We start from the raw sequence: 26,176 nt of genomic DNA on the forward strand, positions 1-26,176 counted from the left end.
ATGATGAATTTGATCACTTAAGTACCGTAATCCAGAGAATCTATTTAACAACACCAGGTAAATTTATTAAAGTTATACAGTTTTATGCAAATTAACCGCGCTAGTTTACTGCATATTCTATACTCAACAGTGAAATATCGTTATTTGGGGAGGAGCGCTACATGACAGAAGGGCTTTAGTTACGATCGAACTGTAATTTTCTTGCGCACAGCCTGTGTTACAAATGTCCAATGTTGGATAAATTAAACAATTTGAAATGAAAATTGGAGCACCTTGGCGCTTGACAACCACCTTGTCATCGTTCGCGAGAATAAATTTTGAAACTCCGAAAAAGTGGGTCAGTAGAGGTTAGAAAGTAAGGGGGTGACATAAAGGAATACCGCCTTCTCCTTCTGTGCCACGTGAGTAGGTAGCCAAGTATATAAAGCACGACTGCTCTTGGTCCACTTGAAATTTCTTTTCACTAATACCTTTCACTAGGTCTTATAAGAACGTAGTTCATTATCTTCGTAACTATATTTCCAAATTGCTTCGTGAATTTTCTGTAGGGTGACCATCACTTTCGACCAACGGCCATCTTCTTCGAGTAACAGAACCGTTAACTCTGAAGAAGAAAAGTATGCCAAGGTAAGTTGTAAAAAGCAGCCCGAAAAACAGTGTACCTTCTCAGGTGAGTCTCATATAGATTGGTACTTTTACGGGGACGGAGAGAAATATCTTATGGGTATAAACAGAACAATTGGTAAGGGTTCAGAGAGGGTATGAAAAAACAGCTCCAGAGGTGTCTTCTCCAGTTAAACCTAAACCGAATCTCACATTGTCCTCAATTTTTAGAAACATGTTGAAAATTTTCATTTAAAGAAAGTATGTAGACCTACTTTGTAATTTGGCACAAAGTAAAATAGTGTTTTCGCTTTGCTGTTTTTACTTACGTATAGCGTAGATAGCCCTCATGTAGCTTTGCGCGAAATAAAAAAATGCTCAGCATCCTTGGTTTTAATATTTACTAGTTTGTTTGTTTTTACATATATTGGAAGTGTCATGGATAAAGTTAAATACGTCAAAAATACATAACCTATTAGGATCTGAATAAAGCAAAACGTCGAAGCGCAAATTGGGCATTGAACACTTCAAAACGACCACAATGCGACTTGTTAATTTAGTAACGAACATAACATTAAAATAACAAACAGAGCATCAAGAATGATATTCTTTATAACGTTACAATTCGTGTTCTAGTCAGTCTTAAAATGTTAAATTGCATTGTTGTCAATTTGAAATATCTAAAGTCCAATGTACTTATTTTTTTGGGTTTCGGTTGTTTGTTTGTTTTTTAGTCATTGACCAATTGTGGATTTTTGTCTTAACATATGTGTTATACTTCTTGAGTAAACTTGTCATATGCTTCGTAGCCTAGTGTTTAACGATCCAGAACTGTGAATTCAAGGCAAATTTGAATTCACACCTTGCTGAAATTGTATAATTTCTCCCCTTTGGCATTATGGGTACTCTTGTAAGAATAATGATCAAATCCACCATTTCATAAGGGAACAGTATCTCAAGGGTTGGTTAGCTTCTTTCTCTATGGTCTGTCAGTTCAAATGTAAGGACGAATGTGTACAAGAAGCTTTTATATAGCTTCGTGAGATTTGTTTTTAAAATGATAACAAATCTAATCTGTGGCTTTACTGTGTATTATGCTGTACAGGATGGAATACAGATCTTAAACTAGTAAAAACATTAAATTTAACATACTTTTTCTGTTAAAAAATTGGTATTCAAACACATAACCTAGAGATCCACTAAGCACGAGTTGCGAGATTCACAGTCCTTTTTTCTTGTCTCAATAATCGTGAGGGCACAGCTTGTATTTCATTGTTGTGTTCTCATGTAATCGTCTAAACAATTTAGCGGATTGTAATACTTCAAGATTATCCCCATGCAGTTAACAAAGGCTGGTACATATACTTCACCGTTATGCATGAAAAGTTTTCTGACATCTAGAAGACTGGTACCTAGTGACTCCAAAGGAAAAGTGAAAGACCACGTGTGTAAAATACAAATGAGATAATTAATAATTACACTGCGTGGGGGTGTTTAGTCAATGGTCTTTTCTCCCCAACCCTGTTTTGTTTTACATTTTACGCACGGATAATATTCGCAATTTTAACCTCCAGCAACGCTTAAAATTATACACCTCAAAACATGTCCAAATAAGTTAGTGATTCTTAGACATTTTATATAGGCTTCAGACATCTCTCGTGAACTCTGTATTAATAAATTTAAAAGACAATTGCTGCTTTTCTAAGAATGTTTACCCTGGAGCTAAATCATCAGAAACTGATGTCAAGATGAGGCTAATGTCGTCATAGGACTCCGTTTTCATGGGACTTATGTCATCATAGGGATATCCCCTCATGTGCATAATGTCATAATGGGGCATTCTAATCAAGGGGACCCAACATGGCTAGGCGGTTAAGGCATTCGACTCGTAACCCAAGAGTCGCCGGTTCGAATCTCCGTCTCCCCAAACATGCTCGCTCTTTCAGTTGTGAGTGTTATAATGTGACGGCCAATTCCTCTATTCGTTGGTAAAAGAGTAGCCCAAGAGTTGGCAATGGGTGGTGATAACTAGCTGCCTTCCCTCTAGTCTTACGCTACTAAATTAGGGAAGACTAGCGTAGATAGCCCTCGAGCAGCTTTGCGCGAAATTCAAAACAAACCAAACGAGTCTAATCAAGGGACGAATATCATCACAGAGCTATATAATCACAGAACGAATGTTATCATAACGTTATTTTATCATAAGGCTATATCATCATTGGACTAATTTCACCATAGGACTAAATCATCGGGGTCTAATGCCGTTATAAATGTATGTCTTCATTGATTAATGTTACTATAGGATTATGTCATAATGAGACTAAGTCATCGGGAAATAACGTCATTATAAAATTATGCCATCATAAAACTACTGTCATTATAGGACTAAGTCGTTATGAGACTAATGTCACTATAGGATCATGTTATCATAGAATTAATGCTGTAATAGAGTTGTACCATTTTATTACTAATATATTCATAGCTTTGTATCAATTTAGCCCTAACGCTGTCATAAGGTTGTATCATATGTTGCCATAGTGATGTATAATGTAAGGACTAATCCTGTCATACGGTTGTATCATCTTAGCACTAATTCTGTCATAGGGTTTCATCATTTTAATACTGATGTTGTTACAGGGTTTTATCATCTTAGGACTAACGCTGTCATAGAGTTGTATCATCTTAGGACTAACGCTGTCATAGGGTTGTATCATCTTTGCACTAATTACATCATGAGGCTATGTTACCCTAGAGATGTATTATCATGGGACTCCACACCTCAGACTAGTGGCTAAAGCTAGCATGTTTTCATTTTATCATCAGATTTAATCTGTACATAAACTGCTTTACCAACGGTCTTAATTTACACAGTTTTCAATCCTTATTTACATACCAATAAACGTGTGAAAACAATGTAGTTTTCTCATGTTGGCCTATTAAAACACTCAATATTAAACATTATAACGACCGGAACACTTGCTTCTGTGTAAATATACATATATGTATTCATTTATTTATAATAATTCATATTATGCTAATTTCACAGAATTCTGTATTTTTATACACCTTCCTACTATGCTTACAGAAGTTTGCACTTTTTTATACACCTTCCTACTATGCTTATAGAAGTTTGCACTTTTTTATACACCTTCCTACTGTTCCTACAGAAGTTTGTACTTGTTTATATACCTTCCTATTGTTCTTACAGAAGTTTGTATTTGTTTATACACCTTCCTACTGTTTTTACAGAAATTTGTATTTTTATACACCTTCTTATTGTTCTTACAGAAGTTTTATTTGTTTATACATCTTCCAACTGTTCTTACAGAAGTTTGTATTTTTTATACACCATCTTATTAGGTTTATAGAAGTTTGTATTTTTTATACACCATCTTATTAGGTTTATAGAAGTTTGTATTTTTTATACACCATCTTATTAGGTTTATAGAAGTTTGTATTTTTTATACACCTTCCTACTGTTCTTATAGAAGTTTGTATTTTTTTATACACCATCTTATTAAGCTTGTAGAACTTTGTATTTTTATGCACATTAATATGAGGTTTACACCAGTTTATTTTAAGCACAAAGCTTCACAACGGGTTATCTGTGCTCTGCCTATTACGAGGATCGAAACTCTGTTCTTAGTATTGCAAGTCCGCAGACATTCCGCTGAGCCCCTGGGGGACACAGAAGTTGATATTTTTATACACATCCTACTATATTTACAGAATTTAGTACTATTCACGTATTTATACTATGTTTTAAAAAATTATTATTGTTTATACAATTTCATAGTACGATTACAAAAGTCAGTATATCTGAGTACATTCTTACTAAGATTGTAACAGATAGCATATCAACACACGTCCGTATGATGTAAACACGAGTTAATAAAGATTAATCTTACTTTGCCTTAATGATATATCGCTGATAATAGTCACTGGGATACGTATATCAAATAGAATTTCTTCAGACATCAAAGCTCACTGATGAATTGTTATAGATGATAATATATAAATCGTATGGTACACATCCCTAACTGATTAAATGATCGATTTATAGGCTTAACTTATACACCTGCTAATATAAGCGCCGAAAACGCGAGTGTTTTGAAGTAGTAGAAACATAAACAGCTGTTTATTGTCTTAGTTGTTTAGTCATCGTATCCTTTATAAGAAACGTAACTTTCTCCTAATACACCGTGAGCAAATATTACTATCATCCTGTCTATGGTTTACAAACCAGGCCAGTCTGTTACGTTTTCCTAATAGAAGTGGTAGGCCTCCTTCGTTTGATTGATCGTTAGTTTTACTTTTTAAATCACTGAGGGAAGGGTGGGGTTTATAGTTATCTAAATCTTTTTTTTTTTCTTTTACCATCTTGCCTGCTACGTCCTGTTTCACGTTGCAGTCTTCAATTGTTGGTTTTTGAAACCACCAGGAAAACTGACGTCATGTAATGACACTACAACCTTATATTTTCTAATTCTTCTTAAAACACCGTGCTCTTCCTTTATGTGCTGTTACGTCAGTAGAAGTACGCCTAATTTATGTTTAACCCACACTTCCTTTATATTACGTTAGCAAAGGTACACTTAGACACTTAGTTTATGTTTAACCCACACTTCCTTTATGTTACTACATTGGGAGAAGTGAGCCTAGTTTATGTTTTAACCAACTTACAGAAGTCATTATATAATTATACCTTTCATATTGGTAGTGCGATCCACTTTTATTCATATATCATTTTATGGTCTCCCAGTGGAACAGTTTATGGATTTACAAAACTAAATATCTCGGGTTCAGTTTTCTATAATGAACGAAGTGCAAAATAGCTATCTGTAAGCAAATGATATTAATTTGCGTTGATGTTTTAAATTATTATTTTGGTCTTCTTTATCCTTCAAATGGGCCAGGTGGGTTAAGTCGTTCGACTCGTAATCTCAGGGTCGGGGGTTCGAATCCCCGTCGCTCCAAACATGCTCATCCTTTCAGCCGTGGGGGCGTTATTATGTTACGGTCAATCCCACTACTCGTTGGTAAAAGAGTAGCCCAAGAGTTGGCAGTGGGTGGTGATAAATAGCTCCTTCCCTCTAGTCTTACACTGCTAAATTAGGGACGGCTATCGCAGATAGCCCTCGTGTAGCTTTGCGCGAAATTCAAACAACAAACCAAACATTGTCCTTCAAAATACTGTAGAATGTGAATTATGTTATTATGACCTTTGTAATAAACAAAAACATAAAAACTAAGGACAGCATTTTTAGGAAAACACTTCCGTATACAGTTTATTATTGAGACCATTAGTTTCTTTACAACAATATAAGAAATGTACAAAGAAGTCTGATGACCCTGCATAACCTCGTCAGCGTTTGTGTAAACTTGTCTAATTTTTCTTCCTTTATTCATTCTCCTGCTGGTTTTATATTTTAATTGCCACTATGTCGTTTTCGCATTTTTGACTTTTTTAAATAATGAAAAGGAGTGTGTTAAAATTTTTAAATCAATATTTGCATCTAGCTGCTTCTGCGTTTTATATCTACACTTCACAGACTGTGCCATTTAAAAAATTATTTAATTAAGTTTTAGCTGTTTCCTTGGACATAATTCAAGTAGAATTAATCACTACTTACAGTTCGTTTGTTTGTAGTTAAGCGTAAAGCTAATCCTTTACTTACGAATAGTGGAATTTACGTAACGTTATAACGCCCCCATGACTAATAGGGCGGACATGGTTGATGTGACGAGGTATTTTAGTCATGTGCTGTCGACCTATTCTATGTTACGTTTAGCCCCTTTATGATTCTAGGATGTATTTTTTATTGTTGCTCAAATAAACCTTTTCTGGTAATTTGGAGCTTCAAATCTACATGAAAACTCAAGGTGGTCCAAAATTATCTTTCCTATTTGAAATTCTAATAATTAAATAACTAAAGAAAGACAACCATGCAGTTTTAAACATCCCGTAGCCCAATTTAAACAGTTTTTACTAATACGTCAGTAGACTTCTACGTGTGCACCAGTAGTGGCTCTCGGCATGTCTCATACCACGTTCGCTGCAACATGCCCATACAATTAATCCTTGTCTTTAGCACCGTGATGTTTGCTTTAGGTATGCGATATACGATGTCCTCAACATACCCCCCAAAAAAGAAGTCTAATAGAGTGATGTATGGCGAACGCGGAGACTACGGAATTGGCCTGACCTGACCAATGCATTCAACTGGGCCTTTTTTTTTTTTTGTACAGTTGCCATTTTAAGGAGTGACACGACAATAAAAACTGTTTGAGTAGACTACAAGATGTTGAAAACACATTATTGTATTTATTCAGTTGTTTTAATTATTAAATTTTACAATAGGAAGTATAATTTTGAATCATTCCGTGTATATGTTATTTTTTCTATTTTTGTCAAAGTCTTTAAATTTTTTTAGTTACTATTTCCTTTTCTTCCTTTGTTTATTTCTTAATTTATATTTACCTTCATTACGTTCTTCCTAGTCCCCCTGGTGGTACAATGGTAAGTCTATTGTCTTATAACTTTACTATCTATGGCTCAATTCCCCGAGCCACAAATTTCATTCTTAAAAGACTTTTGTAGTAAAAGCAGTCACCCCCACCCAATAATTTAAACGAATGAAATTCATATTAACGTTAAACACATAACGAAAGCAACATGAATTGAAAAAAAAAATTCATGAATCTACAACATTACACGTATAATTAACAAACATGACTATGCCGATTGTGTTTCAGCTCAGTTTTAAATTAAAACTGAAAATCGTGTCAATTTTATTTATTTATTTCTCACGCTTGGGATATTTCATATAAATCTAAACTAAGTCTGTATGAGCCTGAAAGGTCGAAACGATGTTCTCTGCTTATCAATAAAAGTGTTAATACCCATACCAGCTGTTCTAAAATACAAGTCGGTATGGATGTATGTGTCCTGTTATAACTAACGAACTACTTGACAGACTGTCACCAAACTCTGGCATATACCTTTAAGACCACCCTTAGAAATGAGATGGGATCCACCTATGTCTCCCCTTAGCGATCAACAGGTATGCCGATTAATATATTTCGTACAAACCAACGTAATTCAGCTTTTATCTGAGAAGTATAAGATGGCTATAAAGTTACTACATAAATTCTATTGTTTACAGCTTAGAAATTGTGAAATAAATATAAGTTGGTTTAAGTGTACATACACATGATGTATAGACACACTTCCAGTGTTTTGCCACCTAGGGCTCTAATTATATCATGTGGAATCATCTCTTGACTTGATTTCCTCCTTATGTAATCTGTCAGATGTGACAGTTTGTGCTTTGCATAAATGTCTGCGTACAGAGTTTCTCTCCGAGTTTGCATAGTACTTGTGAAGTTCTTCTGAATCAAAAAAGGTAAACACGAGTGGCTTTACGACCATTTCATCATGACAGATGTGTTCGTCAAGTCCCAAGCAGTTCAAGGAACTAGCTCAATATGATGCATACATTTGAGGAGACTGAATCTATGGTCTATGCACAACGATCAGAATACACACTCACATCTGTTGAAGTTGTTGCATAAATTAAACAAAATAATCACCAAGGAGAATGCATCACCAATGAAGCTGAGAAGTCTATTGATGAAAACCAGCAAACCACATGGAAGATGGGTCTGCTGACAGAAACCAGCAAACTATATGGAAGATGGGTCTGCTGACAGAAACCAGCAAACCACATGGAAGATGAGTCTGCTGACAGAAACCAGTAAACCATATGGAAGGTGAGTCTGCTGATGGAAACCAGCAGACCATATGAAAAATGATACAAAAGCCGTTCCCAGGCCACATTGAAAGGACACAGAACATGTTTCCTGGTAACCCAGAGAAGTGTGTGAGCTTTGCCTTGGAATTAATTGCACATATTCAAGCGAATGACGATTGGTTGGACAAAATTTATTGTCTGCTCAAGGTCACTTCCAACTCCATGGCCAAGTGAACACTCACAAATTGTTATCTAAGGTGTAACTAAATCAAATTCATTCATTGAAAGGCCACTTATGCCCTTTCTGACCCATGACTGGCGAATCGATGGACTGATTAGAAACGGGTTTACGAACCGTTACGGTCACTGGTGCACGTTATCAACGCGTTAGCTAACATGATGTCACTTGCCTTGCACAAGACGTTCATTCAGTAAGACCTTGTGTTCTTGTAAATTGGTGCACCACCACACGTTATCAACACCTTTAAGAAGAAGATAAACAATGGTTTCGTCGAGTGAGTCATCAAGAGAGGGCTCTCTTAAGTGTTTGGTCATCATTTTCATCAACTCTAATACCTACGGACTGTAGGCCATGAAGTTATCTGAAAGATGTTAAAGATGGTTTGTTTCAATAAACGGTTATTGGAACTCTAATTTTCCCGTTTCCTCTTACAGTTACAGTGATGTCAGAACGAAGTTATTTTTTTGAATTGTCATGATAGTTTTGGTATAACGACCAATATCGTAAGTGTGCGTCAGGTAACAATATCTGTATGTCAGGCCTAAAAATTTGATTGAAAGACAGAGTGAATACAAAGTTCAATTCTATTGTCAAGGACTTTAAACTTATTTTTTCTTGTAACTGATACAGTAACAGCACTTTCCCATAAAATACTGTCCCCTACTAGTACAACGGTAAGTCTACGAATTTACAATGCTAAAATCAGGAGTTCGATTCCACTCAGTGGGCTAAGCAGATAGCCCGATGTGTCTTTGTTATAAGAAAACACACACACACACGCCTTATAAATTACTAAAGTTGCTATATTTAAAACTCACCAGGGGGCAGTGGTAGCATAAGTGCTTGGTTATTGTTCATATAGAATTTTCGTGCAAAGCTCCCCGGTGGCACAGTAGTAAGCCTGGAAATATGTAACGGTAGCAACCGGGTTTCGATACCAGTGGTGGGCACAGCACAAATAGTCCATAGTGTAGTTTTGTGCTTAAGTACAGACAAAAGCATAGTTGCATAAGAGACATACGTGCATAACAACTCCAAAATTGGAACTGAAAAAATCAGAGAGGAAGGAGGCTTGTAACCGACAGTACCCACCACCAACTGTTGGTTTAAGCTTGTCTGACCGAATACTAACATTTGTGTTTTTTGCAACAATGGAATACGAATTATGAACGTTCAGAGTTAGAAACTGAGCACTTTATTAAATAAACTACGCCCAGCTTCATTCTCATGTTCTGCGATCTTCCAGAGATCAGACGAATGTAATCGATCTGCTTTTCAGATAGCAAATTTCTAGGTAAAAGCGAACTAAGAAACAAGGAACATACTGGAATTTGTTCGTTTGTTTGTTTGATTTTTTTCTTCATATATGATTAGGAAATCAAAGCTGTAGTAATTTTTACCCTCATACAGGATCCTTGTTTTATTAATAGCAAATATTATGGAAGTCATTTTCGTCTTCATTATTATTAAAGGTCAATCTTTCTATGATATTAATAAACCATTTAACGACTATCAAAGTAAATATAACGTTTTTATGAATTCATTGTCACTTTCAGCCGTGGGGGCGTTACAGTGTTACGGTCAATCCCTCTATTCGTTGGTTAAAGAGTAGTCCAAGAGTTGGCGGTGAGGGGTGATAACTAGCTGCTGTCCCTCTAGTCTTACGCTGCTAAATTAGGGACTGCTAGTGCAGATAGCCCTCGTGTAGCTTTGAGCGAAATTCTAAACAAACCAATAAAATCTCTACGTAAACGTGTTACACTGAAGCAACTAGAACATTGTTCTTACTTCTGGGACTCCAGTTTTCCTTCCTTTTATGTCTGTATGCATCATGAAATAATTAAAATATTTGATTCATTTAAATGTGATGAATGTACATCACAGTCAACAGAAACAAGGTACTTGTGGGGTATACAAATCACCCTTATAAGAGGCCTAACTATATTTCTTTGATCCAATCCACACTAGAGGGTATGGTCGATCGTGTAAAGCATTAAGCTTATACATCACAGATTTCTTTTCTTTCTTACCAAAGGTGAAAATTAGAAAAGAAATCTGTGATGTAGAAGGTCATCTTAACCTGAGGATGACCTAAGAAGGTCTAAAATTTGTTCCCATACCCATACCAGCTGGTATGAGAAGGTAAAGAAAGTTTTTTCCGGTTATATGGTAATAAGATCCAACCTGACGAACACCCTAAAAACTAACACGTAGAGCTATATATACCACGTGCACCATAGGTTCGTCTTCTTGGCATTTCTCTCAAGAATGAGATTCCACATCTTGTGCTTCGCATATTAAATTGGTACACGCTCTCCAGACAGTATTATTCTCGCAAGGACGTACATTAACCTGCACGTGGAACGAAGTAGGAAACGAAGCCGTGAAACTTTGGGTGATCTTTCAGACCTGTAATTTGTTCTCTTGCTTCTCACAAGACAACAGAAACGAAGGAAGTAATTTTCGTTATGAAGAATCTATGAACAAATTCCAACATGAATTCTTGTTAAACCACGATTATTTGCTATAAATGTTTTTAAAGTTAACACAGTATAGCATTTTGAACTCATCAAATATTTTTCTCTCAGTAACTTCTGAATAAACTCGAATATTTAAACACAATTATTATAATGAATTATTACTTTTCAATTATACAGATCCCCCCAGAGCTAAGTGGTGAAGTCGTTCGACTCGTAATCTGAGGGTCGCGAGATCGAATCCTCGTCACACCAAACATGCTCGCTCTTTCAACATGTTTATAATTTCGCGCAAAGCTCGACGAGGATTAACCACGCTAACCGTCCTTAATTTAGCAATGTAAGGCTAAAGGGAAGGCAGCTAATCATCACCATCCACCGCCAACTCTTGGGGTACTCTTTTACCAACGAACAATGGGATTGATAGTCACAAAATAACGCCCTCACAGCTGAAAGGGCAAACATGTTTAGTGCGATTTGGATTCGAACCCGTGAACCTCAGATTACGAGTCTAGTGTCTCAGGAAATGATGAAGTAATTTGATATCGGCCGCCAACCAGTCAGCAACATTTTTCGTCTTTGTTGTCGTGTGAGTGTGTATTACTTTTTAGCAAACTCAATAAAATTCATAATTTGCTCCACAAGGGTTTTCAATGGTTTAATTTATTATAAGACTTTGCAACACCGCTTTACATGTACACTAACAAGAAACTGACAACATAGCTTTAGTCATCACTGTACTGTTGAATTTTACTGTCAGTAGTATCGTATCTCAAAACGGTTGGTATGAGTATTAACACTTTTATTGATAGGCAGGGAACAAAGTTTGAACCTTCCCAAGTCATTTTTCGTTATTTTGAAGATAACCTAGGAAGGTCGAAATGTTGTTCTCTGCTTATCAATAAAAGTTAGTACCCATATTAGCCGTTCTGAGATACATTTTTATTTCAAGTGGGTGAATGGGCGAGTTTGACGTTTTATGGCACAAAGCAACTAGGCTATCTGCGCCGGTTCTTCGTCATCACGAATTACTGTCAGTATTATTGTCGGTTTTAACTGTCAGGAATACTGATGTTTCAACAATTCATTCGCGAGCAAGTCTGTTGAATAATTATGAATAATTTATTTTGACTGTAATAGTTATGCGTTATTTAAAATATCTATTATAGTTTAGGTAACCAACTATAAAGATTTTATTTATATCAAACGTCAAAATAAGAGACACTGTTCGTTAAAACGAACATTAAAATATTGCTAGAGATGTGAAAGAGTCGTTTAAAAAGCCTCTCCGGTATATGTTAGAGAATGAAATAATATGTTCTGTATATATACATTAGTGTTTCGTACAGGTTTATAGCCTAGTCCTGAACAACATACGTTTGTCCTAGATAATCGGATCTGTAACAGACATTGTGTATATGAAGTAGTTTAAGAAGTGCTGTTCATTTAGAAGGAAAAGACAAGCGGAAGCACGTGCACCACTTTCTATACCACGTACTATAAACAAACAAAACTCTCGTGCGTTTTTCTCGTTGTTGTTTTTCGATATTATCTGTTTAAAGTGTCTGTCGCCGTTAATGTGGTTTTACAATCTGAAGACCATTCAACATATGTCTCCTGAAAAACCACAGAAAATGAGGAAATACTTTGGAAGGTTAAGTATGTCGTTATTAATCCGTTTAGGTGTAATAATAAGGTCTGGAAAACGATCTTTGTAATCAGAAGCCTTTAATATTTGAATTAAGGTAACTAATAATTATTAGATTCAGCAAATAATAAAGACAATCTCACGTGCAACGCCGTGTATGTTGCTTACTAGTCTGGTCGGGCTGGCATGACCAGGTGAGTTAAGGCGTTCGACTCGTAATCTGAGGGTCGCGGGTTCGAATCCCCGTCACCATGCTCGCCCTTTCAGCTGTGGTGGCGTTATAATGTTGGAGTCAATCCCACTGTTCGTTGATAAAGGAGTAGTCCAAGAGTTGGCGGTGGGTGATGATGACTAGCTGCCTTCCCTCTAATCTTACACTACTAAATTAGGGACGGCTAACGCAGATAGCCCTCGTGTAGCTTTGCGCGAACTTAAACAAAACAAAGTAGTTTGGTAAACGTCACGATTAAAGTAAAACAGCTCCCATTTGTTTCATGACAAACACGTGCTCATTATAGCATTATCAAATCGCGTGCGTCTCCATCTCATGTTGCATTTAGCAAAAAATATTTGTAGGCACTTTAATATTTAGATCACCTATAGCCACTGTAATATTCAGCAATAATCATCTGTAGATCCTGCAATATTAAGTAAAGATCGTCTGTAGCCACTACAACACCCAACAATGATCGTCTAAGGTACAGTAACATTAAGTAAAACTCGACTGGAGCCACTGTAACACCCCTACCAGCCTGTGCAACGTTGGCTAGTAATCACATCTAACAAATAGTTAATATCAAACAATAATCAATACCCATACAGTGCCAATTTTTACTAAATTGCATTGACTTAATGTACTCGCGACTAAGACAGAAAGTGCCAATGTAACAGCAGGACACATATGAGGTGAAGCACTACTTTTGTAGGAAGAGATCTTTGCACCAAACTACTATGAAACAATAACTCGTGACAAGGAAAATAACGAATAAGGCATCACAGCACTTCCAAATAACTATGTTGTTAAATCAACCAACTGAACACGGAAATTGTTAATGGAGAAATTATTAATAGCTTTAATGGTGTAAAAAAGACGTTTTGTAGACCATCACATAAAGCATTTGAAAGATCGCTATCCTCAGATTCCAATTTCGCGACATTACTACGCTAAAAAAAAACATTCTAAATACGTGTATACATGTTTAATGCTTTCCTTTCAATTTTCCATGCAAAGTGTTACGCATTTATTTTTCACGATTTTATTTTTTTACGCACATGTTTAAGTACATAATTATATAATTCTAGTAGCATTTCCATTGACAGTGTTACGTATTTATTTTTCACGATTTTTTTTTACCCACATGTTTTAGGTAAATAATTCTAGTAGCATCTCTATTAACAGTTACATATTTATTTTTTCACGATTTTATTTTTTACTCACATGTTTTAGGTACATAATTCTGGTAGCCTCACTCTTCACAGTAGGAGAATCCAGTATCGTGTTTCTCGTGGACAGACAGACACCCTTGAACCCAGACTTCCCACCTAATTGTGCGCTGGCAGTCCGTACCACCAAGAGAGAATCAAATTATGCAAGTAATAAGGGTCTACAGTACATAGCCAACTTCGTTCCTAAGTAAGTATCACACATTCTTGCTGATAAGTAAATAAATGTACAAACACGCTTAAATATTACTCTACACAAACATTTTTCTTTGTTGTTGTTGTTTCTTTAAATAATACGAAAGTCTCCTTCGATGTCTTACCTCAGAAAAACTTAGGGATATCAGACTGTCTTAACATTGAAACAATGAAGCTTAATATACATGCAACACTATAAATGTGGAAACAATTAAACTATTTATGTACAACACTGTCTCTACACAGAAACAATGAAACTATACATGTACAACCACACTGTCCTAATATCAAAACGATGAAATATACATTGTAAACGTGAAAACAATGAAACTATATACGTACAACACTGTCTCAACGGAGAAACAATGAAACTTGACACGATATAACATAAAGTTATTTTATTACAATAACTAATTGGTAAATAAACAAGCTCAATTCCAAAGATATGCAGCAGATAAACAGATGATGATTGTATTTACAGTTTGAAGAGAGCGACATCAGGACGCAGAGGTGAAATATGCATAACGCACGACGAGATTAACAGCGCTGTCAAAGAATCAGTTCAATCCGTAGGTAAGAAATCTTCTCATAAAGTATGCATTGTTTTTCCGGTGTGTTGTAAAGGAAGTAACTTAAACTCTATACGTACTATTTCTCTAGTACTTTGTGATCTACACGTTTATAAATCGAGTCATTTGAACTGAGCATGCGTTGTTCTTAACAAAATGTTAAACTGCAGGTATATATGGTCTGTACGAAAACTGGGTATGTTGTGATCCAAGTAAACTGGTTTACATGCATGTTGTGCTTCGAAACATGTAAACATTTTATGTGTTGTAAGCATTTTCGACTTTCAATCTGTGCTCTTCTCATATATTTTTTGTAAATTTTACAGTTTGCACACTGTGTAGTCTTAGCTGTGTTCTTGCTTACAAAATAATTGTAATATATATATATGTACAGTTTGTGTGTGCACCTGCCAATGGGTGTTTATGCGAAGATATAACGTCCTATAAGGGTCATAACTGGAGAAAAAGTGCGTTTATGCAATAGCTTAGCCCTCATTTCTGCGTCTTTAATTGGGCTTATTTACACATTCAAGCATGTTAACATTACTTTAAAAGATTACGGATTATTTGAAAATCCGACTGAGTCCATCTCCCATCAAAAAATATTATTTAAGCAAAATTAGTGCTTATCGTATTAATTAGTACGTTTTCACATTGAAGGTGCCCACATTTTCTCATCAGGGATGTGCCCAGAGTCCAAGGCAAAAGAAAAAAAAAAGGAAACTGCAGCAGAACGTCTCCAATATTCTCCGCCCCATCACCATGAAACAAAATTTAACATAACCTTATTTTTCTGATTAGTAATGGGTGAGATAAAAATTGGTATAGAGAGTGTGTAACTTTGATTTTAATTAATTATTTCGACTAGCACAATCTCATCGGTTAGTTAGTTATCATCATTAGATTCCATCAAGGAACATAGGGCCGCAATCGCTTGCGGATTCTTCAACAGGTATTTAAGTGAGCAGGTTGTTAGCCCACTGCACCGAGCCATCCCTAATTTAGTAGTGTAAGACTAGAGAGAAGGCAGCTAGTCATCACCACCCACCGCCAACTCTTGGGCTACTCTTTTACCAACGAATAGTGGGATTGACTGTAACATTATAACGCCCCCACGGCTGGGAGGGCGAGCATGTTTGGCGCGACGCAGGCGCGAACCCGCGACCCTCGGATTACGAGTCGTACGCCTTACGCGCTAGGCCATGCCAGGCCGTAATCTCATCGGTACTTTCAATTAATGTTTTTTATTTTTCGGATCAATTGTTGAGTCTGATTTGACATACAAAGAACCCGTATGTAAATCATTCAGAACACGAAGCCTATTTTGTTTCTTTCAAAATCCAGAAGCTCTCAGAACAATTTCACACACCTTTAAGATTATTTCACTGACCATCAAGGATGGTTTTCTACCGACTATATTTCAAGGTTCTGCACTAAAATGAATACAGCAGTTCTTACACCTAATTTTAAAACCTGAAAACAAGAAATTCACATTTTTTAAGTTTATGTTCTAACAAAATAAAAATATTTTCACCATCTTTATATAATCTTACAACATCTTGTGGCATACATGTATATCGCAGTATTTACTATATTAGCAAAATATTGTAATGTCAATAAGATGGGTCGCTGCCATCAATTAAACACAGATTAATGTCTGCAGATATTACTTGTATAGTAACACATCTGGTATGTCATTCGGATGATATTCCAGAGTGGTTAAACTAAGTTTAGTTATAGTAACTTTTAGAGGTTAAATGTATGAAACCACTGTTTGACATAACGTGTAGTATGTATGGTGCATTATCGTGCTGAAAACAGTGTGGTCCTTCCTCGTAGGATTCAGAGAATGCTCAAAAAATTGTGTGGTCCTTCCTCATAAGGTCCAAAGAATGTTGAAAAAAATGTCTGGTCTTTGCTTATAAAATCCAAATGTAAACCTCACCAAATGTAATTTATATTGTCCATAATTATTATCAGTGGTGCAACTATAAGCTAACCTAAACCAAACTACTATAAGCTAACCTAAACCAAACTACTATAAACTAACCTAAACCAAACTACTCTGCAAATTTACTCCACTAGGTTTCACTGTTAAAACTTAACATCGCGTCAAATGGTTTCTCAACACTACCATAAAATTGGCGTTTACATTTGAAGCAAACATGATAGGCTTTCACTGTTAGCTACCACGACTTTGATGTGTTGAGTGGTTTAGGTACTAAAGCCTGCCAGTAATATCCATTTAACTCGAAATCCTCAGCATTGAACGGATGCGCTGGCCTTAGTCTTGGATTCATAATTTCATGTGTGGGTCCTGACTTCAACTGGTTTATTTCCACAACTGCTGTTATTTATAAGCTTTACACAGCAATACACAAGTAAAATTTTAATTCCTTCCCAATATTTATGGTAACTGTAAATATTTATACTTAAGAAACAAACCATTATTTACTAATTTAAAAAAATATATGTGTTACGTTAATGACTCAGCGGCCGTATTGAGGGCTTACACTCTAAAAATCGAGTTTAGATACTCGAAGTGGGCACAACAAAGATAGCCTTTTGTCAGAGGTGTAATTGGATAGGAAAGAGTGGGCATGGGTTACCTGTACCTTTTCTTTAATCGGAACACCTTTCCGCCACTATTTCAAACGAATCCCAGCTTATGCTGTTAGTTCGCATGCTGGAACTTCTTTATTTAGCCCTACACCACTGCCTGTTGTATATCTTTCCGCTTAAACGCAAATAAACACTGTATTGTTAACAGATGCGACAACTCAAGGTAAAAGTTGAACACTTTTAATACTTACAATTACATGTTTGCGTTAGGTTACCCACCACGAGAGATTCATCAGCTGTCCTCGGATTTTCCAAAACCGAAGCACATCGCTCCAGTCGGGATTATTTTGGAGACAGCGACTCACATCCTGGCTCACCGGTAGGATATCTACCTCTTACTTTGTTTCTATCCACGTGCTGATCCGTCCTATATTTTTAAGGGTTCTATCCAGAAACGAATTGGGTTTTAAAAGTGTATAATTTCTGTTATCGTTAACATTCAATTGATTTCTTTGTGTCAGTTTAATTTTAACAGCCATAACTTTTCATCAACGGAAATGTGAACAATCTGTTTGACTATACTGTTTAAATATATATTGCACTTATTGTTTCTTTTCAGGCACAATATGTGACTATATAAAGAGTGAAAAACAAAAACGACGTTTTTCGGCATAATGAAAGAGAAAACGTTTAATAAATGCTTTAGCTGGCTAGTTTCAATAGCACTAGTCTCAGTGATAGTAATTGTGCGACTGAAACTAGTCAGCTGAAATATCTAATAAAGATGTTTCTTTCATTGTGTAAAAAAAAAAAAAAGCTTTTGATTCTAATATACTGCTTTTGTTACTTTTAGTTGTACAACCAGTCACTCCTCCAATAAAAATGCAACATTTATAGTCTTTCTCTTTCTGTGTTAAAACAGGTATAGCTTATCTCACGACGTCATTGCCAATGGACTACCGAAAATTGATACTCTTAAAACTTCTGTAAAAGATATCTGTCCTGCTTTCTTGAAACCCGTCAAGTGCGAGTTAACCCGTTATCGAACCCTGACTGGCATGTGTAACAACTTGGAAAATCCCTCGTGGGGCAGTGCGAGGTCAGCTATGTTGAGATTTATAACCCCAGCTTATAACGATGGTACGTGTCGCTCTATGCATTTAATCACTATTAGATAGATAGCTAGATAGATTACTGTGGTATGCTGATCATACTTGTATTCACTACAGGTATTTCCAGTCCAAGGCGTGCCGTTCATGGATCAGAATTGCCCATTGTCCGTGCGGTCAGTTTTATAATGCATCACGACGCCAGCCAGCATGATCAAGCATTAAATAATATCATGGTTGCTTGGGGTCAGATGATTGATCACGACCTGACCTTTGCTTCCCCTACTTTGGGTAAGTCGTCTTTTCTCTTGAGTATTTTGCTTTCCAAAGTGAAGAAGAAGAAATGGAACTATGATCCCCTCATGAAAGTAATTTGGCTCATGGATCATTACATTTTGTGTTATTAAATCAGCTGTGTTGATGAAACTTTATATTTAATGAGATTGTTCTCGTCAGATAATTTAAATGCGCGTGTTTTCTTATAGCAAAGCCATACTCGGCTATCTGCTCATTTCACCGAGGGGAATCGAACCCCTGATTTTAGTATTGTAAATCCGTAGACTTACCGCTGTACTAGCAGGTAACGATAAAATTAATATAGACTTGACTACCTATTATTTTTGCCTGTTCTTTACACAAGTTTGGCTACTAGTTATCTTCACCCAAACTTAACATAAATAAGGTTGGCTACCTGTTATCTTCACCCAAGCTTAACATAAATAAGGTTGGCTACCTGTTATCTTCACCCAAACTTAACATAAATAAGGTTGGCTACCTGTTATCTTCACCCAAACTTAACATAAATAAGATTGGCTACCTGTTATCTTCACCCACACTCAACATAAATAAGATTGGCTACCTGTTATCTTCACCCACACTTAACATAAATAAGATTGGCTACCTGTTATCTTCACCCACACTTAACATAAATAAGATTGGCTACCTGTTATCTTCACCCACACTTAACATAAATAAGATTGGCTACCTGTTATCCTCACCCACACTTAACATAAATAAGATTGGCTACCTGTTATCTTCACCCACACTTAACATAAATAAGATTGGCTACCTGTTATCTTCACCCACACTTAACATAAATAAGATTGGCTACCTGTTATCTTCACCCACTCTTAAAATAAGTTCAGCTACCTACTATCTTCATGCATTATTTTTATACGTTTAGCTATGTATTATCTTCACCCACTATTAACATAAATTTAGCTACCTATTATATTCATCTGGTCTTAACATAAGCTTGGTTACCTGTTATCTTCATCTAGTCTTAATATAAACCCGTCATGAACTTGTACGTTATTTATTTACATTTAATATACAAGCATAACAAATTGTTCAACAAACTGAAAGACGTTATACAAAATTGTGCAAAAATCATATATTAAAAACTGGATGAAAAGTCATCAGAGAAATGCTAAGCATACAGTTCGTTATTGGTTTTTATCTAAATTAATTTAAGATTATAAACTTCCTTCTTCAACATCTCACACATTTTATGTAATCAGTCCAATCTGTTGTAAACACATACACAACACTTCAACCAATAATATAAAGTAAACTGTATTACCAGAAATATTGAGACAGACTATGTTTAAAATGGCGGTTGTCATATTTTGCCACCGGACGATTCCCATTGTCCGTGATGACGAAAACTTACTTGAAGTAAAAATTTATCTTAAGATGGCTAGTATGGGTATTAAAACTTTTATTAAAATGTAGAAAACAACGTTTCGACCTTAGATCATATTTAACCTGAAGATGACCTGACAAGGTCGAAACGTTGTTTTTGATGAAAGTTTTGATTCCCACTGTATTACCAGAAGTATTGGGACAGTGTATGTATGAAATGGTACATGTCATGCTTTGCTGCTGGAAGATGCCCACTGTATAACCAGAAGTATTGGGACAGTGTATGTTTAAAATGGCACGTGTCAGGTATCATTTTTAATATGGAATGGCCATACGTATGGGGTGAATTAAAAGTCTTGGCTTTTTTTATTCGCGCTTGCTACAAACACATTTGTTAAAGTACATTGATAATTCGTTTTGTAAATAGCTACAAAAGTAATACATTGAAATTCCATTACTTTTGTCCAATCATCATTTTAAAGTTACCCGAAAAGATTCCGATGTACTGGCTACCACGTAACATATTGGGTATGTTGTTTGTCTCAAAACAACTGCAGAACATTACAAGAGGTGTGCCTGTTACAGTACCCTTGTGATGAGTAGTATATGAACCTCTACACAGTAAACGTGGTAAGTCTGGCCCTTTCGAAAGCGCTCTGGTTATAGCGTTTTGTATTTTTGTATTCACAATACTGTGTACATTAGTTAAATTAACGAGAAAAAAAAAACAGTCTTAGTTTAGACACTTTGATGTGTTTTCGCAATTTCTACAAAAATAAAAACGGTACGACGGAAGAGGACACGTGAAAGTGTCGAAACTACTTCCCAGTTTTCAAATTAAAATTCCGATGCAAAAATTTTTTCTTCGTTAATAAATGTGTTTGTTTGTTTCTTTTGTTATTACGCACAAAGCTACACAAAGAGCTATCTGTGTTATGCCTACCACGGGTATCGAAATCCGGATTCTAAGTTTGTAAGTTCGTAGGCACGCCGCTGTGCCATTGGGAGGCATGAATGTGTGACCTGTAGTGTTGGCTACATCTCAAGCTATAGCAATGGTCCCTCTCTCCTACTAACTTATGTGAATCCTAAACGCTTAAGCTCTTTAGCTCCTACCATTTTAACTGTTAGTGGTGATGATTCTTATCTTGAATTATTCGTAAGGAAGGAGAGTTGCCGTAACTTAATGGATACAGATGTATGCATGTTTTTGTAGATTTGCTTGTTTCCCCGAAAAGAGGTCGAAAGTCGCCTAGAGGAGTCACCTCTACTAACCACTGTTTTTACGGTGCAGTGTTGTCTGTCGGTAGACACTAAAATGGCGTCACGTAAAGGACGTTTAACGTTGTGATGTGTACTGTTGTGACGTCGGTAAAACGCGCGCATGCAATGAAGCACGAGAAGGATTATGCATTCTATAGGCTATAACACAGCATGACAAATGAACTTCAAAAGCAAGAAATAACAATATTTGTTAACTTTTTAATTTTGGCTTTATTTAATCTCGAAAAATAACACTTTCGTGGACTCTGCTGAAGTATATCCAATTAATCTTTCTACGTTGTCATAATATAGGTTTGTTTGTTTGTTTGGAAATTTCGCACAAAGCTACTCGAGGGCTATCTGTGCTAGCCGTCCCTAATTTAGCAGTGTAAGACTAGAGGGAAGGCAGCTAGTCATCACCACCCACCGCCAACTCTTGGGCTACTCTTTTACCAACGAATAGTGGGATTGACCGTCACATTATACACCCCCACGGCTGAGAGGGCGAGCATGTTTAGCGCGACGCGGGCACGAACCCGCGACCCTCGGATTACGAGTCGCACGCCTTACGCGCTAGGCCATGCCGGGCCCATAATATAGGTTATTCTCAATTTGATATTCATTTAGAGACAAAACAATTAAATGAAGAATTTTGAAATCGCAATTAAACTTTTATGAGAGGTACAAGTTGAAAAATAATAACTTTTTGAAGTGATTCCATAAAGTACAAACCTTATAGGAAGGAATGTTGATATACAAGAAAGCCCCCTCCCTCCATTCACAGTGTATCAGCGATGAGCTTGACAGCTTATAATAAAAAATATCGGGGTTCGATCTCATCGTGAAAACAATATAAATAGCCATTGTGCAAATTACGCTTCACAACAAACAAACAGAAAAAATACTAAAATAAACCTACAGAATGAATGCATTACGAGGTCAGCGGGTTAGGAAATCAACTATATACAGGATATTAACTTCGACGTACTGCTAGACACTCTCTGATTTTGCTTTTGACGTCCTTCATTTGGGCAAAATAGTGTCGGATCTCAAGGACTCGCCCAGTCTTAGAAAGGAAACCCTTAAACGCACATAGCACGGTTCCATTCAGTTTCGTTAAGATGCATTGAACAAATAATTAATTATTGTTCGTGACACAGTAACAGATTACGTCCAGCTCTTTGTGGGAAAGGAAAATTCGGTTGTATTCAGCTTAACAGAGCAACAAAGATATGAAGATATCTTTAAAATATTGAAATATTAATATTTACAGCCCTTTAAATACTGGGGTTCGTGTTACAACCAGTAAACGTCGTAACCGTTACCTTATGTACATGTTACCTTGGTAATAACGAATAATTACTACAAAAATTACATTAGCCATACACAACAGCAGGGCGTGGTCGTAAATTTTTAGACGTCGCTGTAATTAAAAAATACAGGTCATTGAAAACATTTATTACTTTGAGACAAAACAAACTATTACTGCTTAACCATTACATGTACTTGCCATTGTTTAGCTAGTGCCTAGTCGAATTTAAATTAGTTTGAATATGGGTCTGCTTAACTGATATCTAAATTTCATAGATCTCTTGAAAGCAAAGGATTTCCTCTATGTTTTTTTTGTTTTTGTTTTAATTTCGCGCAAAGCTACTCAAGGGCTATCTGCGCTAGTTGTCTCTAACTTAGCAGTGTAAGACTAGAAGGAAGGCAGCTAATCATCACCACCCACCGCCAACTCTTGGGCTACTCTTTTACCAACGAATAGTGGGATTAAGCAACACATTATAACGCCCCCACGGCTGAAAGGGCGAACATGTTTGATGCGAGCGGGATTCGAACCCGCGACCCTCAGATTACGTGTCGAATGCCTTAACCCACCTGGCCGTGCTGGGCCATTCCTCTGTGTACGGGCTTCAGTTATAGTTTGTTTTATTGAAGAGTATTACAATTTAATGTGCATTTTGTTCTCTGTTCATTCGCTTTTCAACAAATACGTTTTGTTACACATTGAACTATTAACTTATTTTTGTTATTGTTGTGTTTTGTTGGTGCAAAACTACACAATGTGTTAATTTCACTCTGTCCATTGCAGGGATTTTTGCGTAAGTTCGTAAATTTACCACTGACCCATCGGGGATTATTTGTTTTTGTAACATGTATTTTTTCCAAAACGGCGTTACTACAATTCGTAATAGATTCGTTATAATCAATATTTCACTCAGTCACAAAACAAAAACGACACACTGTTCTTCCAAAATGCCGGGGATTAGCGTGCTCGAACTGTGAACCTGAGGGTTCGTCGTTCAAAACCCACAGCTGCAAAATCTTACTTCGCACTTTGGGGCCATGAGTGCGCTATAAGTGTGATCGTGAAATCCCTTTATTTCATTGAATATCTTTTCGCGAATATTCGAGAGCAAACATGGAAATTTCGTGCAAATCGGCACGAAAGCTATCTTCGCGTAACTGTTGCCTAACTTTGAGTTCATAAAATTAGATTGTAACAGCAGCCACCGCGAACTTTTGGAACCCTCTTTTCTGATCAAATCGCTCAATTTGGGCGTAACCCTTACAACCACCTACACCCGCAAAGTGCAAAGCATGATTTCATTCGGAATTTGTAGTGTTAATGCATATGTGAATTAAAACTTTTGAAACAAAGAAACGCAACTAAATTAAATAGAGCCACATTGAACAAAACATATAACAAAACAGTGCGCTTTATGAATCCTTTTCAACTTACCGTACAGTAATCTAACTTAATTTAGGTATGTTATTGCGCCAAGTTTACTATTCACTTAGTATATAGTGGAACAACATCTCAATCACCACATGACAGTACTGTTTTCTTTTCACTAAAAGTGAAAATGACTACAGAATCGGCCCGGTATGGCCAGGAGGTTAGGGCACTCAACTCTCCATCGAATGCTCGCGGGATCGAATTTCCGTCACACCAAACATGCTCGCCCTTTCAGCCGTGAGGGCGTTATAATGTGATAGTCAATTCCATTATTCATTAGTAAAATAGTAGCTCAACAGTTGGCAATGGGTGGTGATGACTAGCTGCTTTTCTTCTAGTCCCACACTGCTAAATTAGGAATGGCTAGCGCAGATAGCCCTTGTGTAGCTTTGCGGAAACTTCAAAAACAAACAGACAGCAGTATCTATGACGAAGAAACCTAATGTATTCTTTAATCCACTGCACCTTCAGCTCTTGACTCCAGTTCCGTTTACTTAAGGTTCGTTAGCACAGCTTGCAACAGCAAACCATAAAATGCAGTTAGGCCTTTTATAATGATGATTTGTATATAATGTTTATGGGGTCCTTTTTTTTAACTCTTTCCTATTAAGCCAGTGACAGAACAATTAAGAAAAATATTATCTGATCTCCATTTGCATTCATTAACTACCAAGTAACCCTAGAGTATTAGCAGTAACGTATTCGTTTTCAGAAGATTTTTATTCTCACTAATTCCTATTTTCTAGGCCTTTTCAAACGCGTGTGATGTTCGTATGATCATACTGAACATCAGAAAGATAAGGGCTGAACAGTCAGATAACACAATGGGAATTAAAATCAAATAGCGTAATACTGTGATATGAGTTATATTTCACGATGACGAAAAACCCACTTGAAGTAAAAATGTATTCTAAAGACAGCTGGCATGGGTATCAAAACTTTAATTAAAATAAAGTGCATAACAATGTTTCAACCTTCTTAGCTCATATTTATGATATGCGAATTTTAACTATGCACATTTTTTCTGTTTTCTCAAACTGCATGAACGCATGTCAAGTAAACACAATCAGACTCGATCAGTCACACAAATATCCGAGTTTCTTGTAGATAAAATAGTTTGTTTGTTGTTGAATGCAAAACTGCACGGTGGACTATCTATTCTGTGCCAACCGGAGAGATCAAACCAAACATTTTATTGTTATAGGCTCTCAGTGTTATCACTGTTATTGTTAAATTTTAACGTAACACCTTAACCATATTACCTTTACAACATGTCTTATTGAAACTATTATTCCCGACTCTTCAGAACTGGATCAAGGTTTTTTTGTTTGTTTGGGAATTTCGCACAAAGCTACTCGAGGGCTATCTGTGCTAGCCGTCCCTAATTTAGCAGTGTAAGACTAGAGGGAAGGCAGCTAGTCATCACCACCCACCGCCAACCTGGATCAAGGACTAACGTTATGGAAAACTGTTTGTGTCAAGGCTTAACCGAACATAATTCTACTAGAAACTAATGACCAGAGATGTCCAACGATAAAGCTGATTTATATTTGCAATAACTTTCCAGAGTCCATTGTTTACAGTGTATTGTCTGAAACTGAGTTCAGCATCCTGAAACCACAAACAATATCCTTGTGTCCAAGTTACATTTGCTTTAATCTAGCACTTCTCATCATAGCAAGGTCAGCTCGTAAGACTTAATTGTCGTTAAAAAAAGTTACTGTATGGGGAAAAAAACGTAGATATAAATCACAAGATAGAAACATCTTGTTAAAGTCGTGTATTACACTATGCAGTCAGAAATATACCACGGTACTCTATATGTCTCGTTTATTTTCGTGTACCTTTAATTTTGTTTTCTTTCTTGTCAATTGAAAAGCTTCACAAAGAACCGTCTGTACTCTTCATATTGTTAAAGTCGAACC

General features: G+C 36.4%; 1 protein-coding gene across 1 annotated transcript in view; it reads left to right on the top strand.

Annotated features, from left to right (window-relative positions):
* Positions 1 to 405: 405 nt before the first annotated feature.
* Positions 406 to 26,176, top strand: part of LOC143252586 (salivary peroxidase/catechol oxidase-like) — a 44,772-nt gene continuing 19,001 nt past the window's right edge. Inside the window, exons 1-6 of the mRNA XM_076504941.1 lie at positions 406 to 627; positions 14,171 to 14,356; positions 14,843 to 14,934; positions 17,763 to 17,871; positions 18,415 to 18,632; positions 18,722 to 18,892. Of these exons, the coding sequence (XP_076361056.1) occupies positions 620 to 627; positions 14,171 to 14,356; positions 14,843 to 14,934; positions 17,763 to 17,871; positions 18,415 to 18,632; positions 18,722 to 18,892 (784 nt within the window). The 5' untranslated portion in view covers positions 406 to 619. The remainder of the gene's footprint in view (positions 628 to 14,170; positions 14,357 to 14,842; positions 14,935 to 17,762; positions 17,872 to 18,414; positions 18,633 to 18,721; positions 18,893 to 26,176) is intronic.

The sequence above is a fragment of the Tachypleus tridentatus genome, chromosome 6, assembly GCF_004210375.1.
Source record: "Tachypleus tridentatus isolate NWPU-2018 chromosome 6, ASM421037v1, whole genome shotgun sequence".
NCBI lineage: Eukaryota > Metazoa > Arthropoda > Merostomata > Xiphosura > Limulidae > Tachypleus > Tachypleus tridentatus.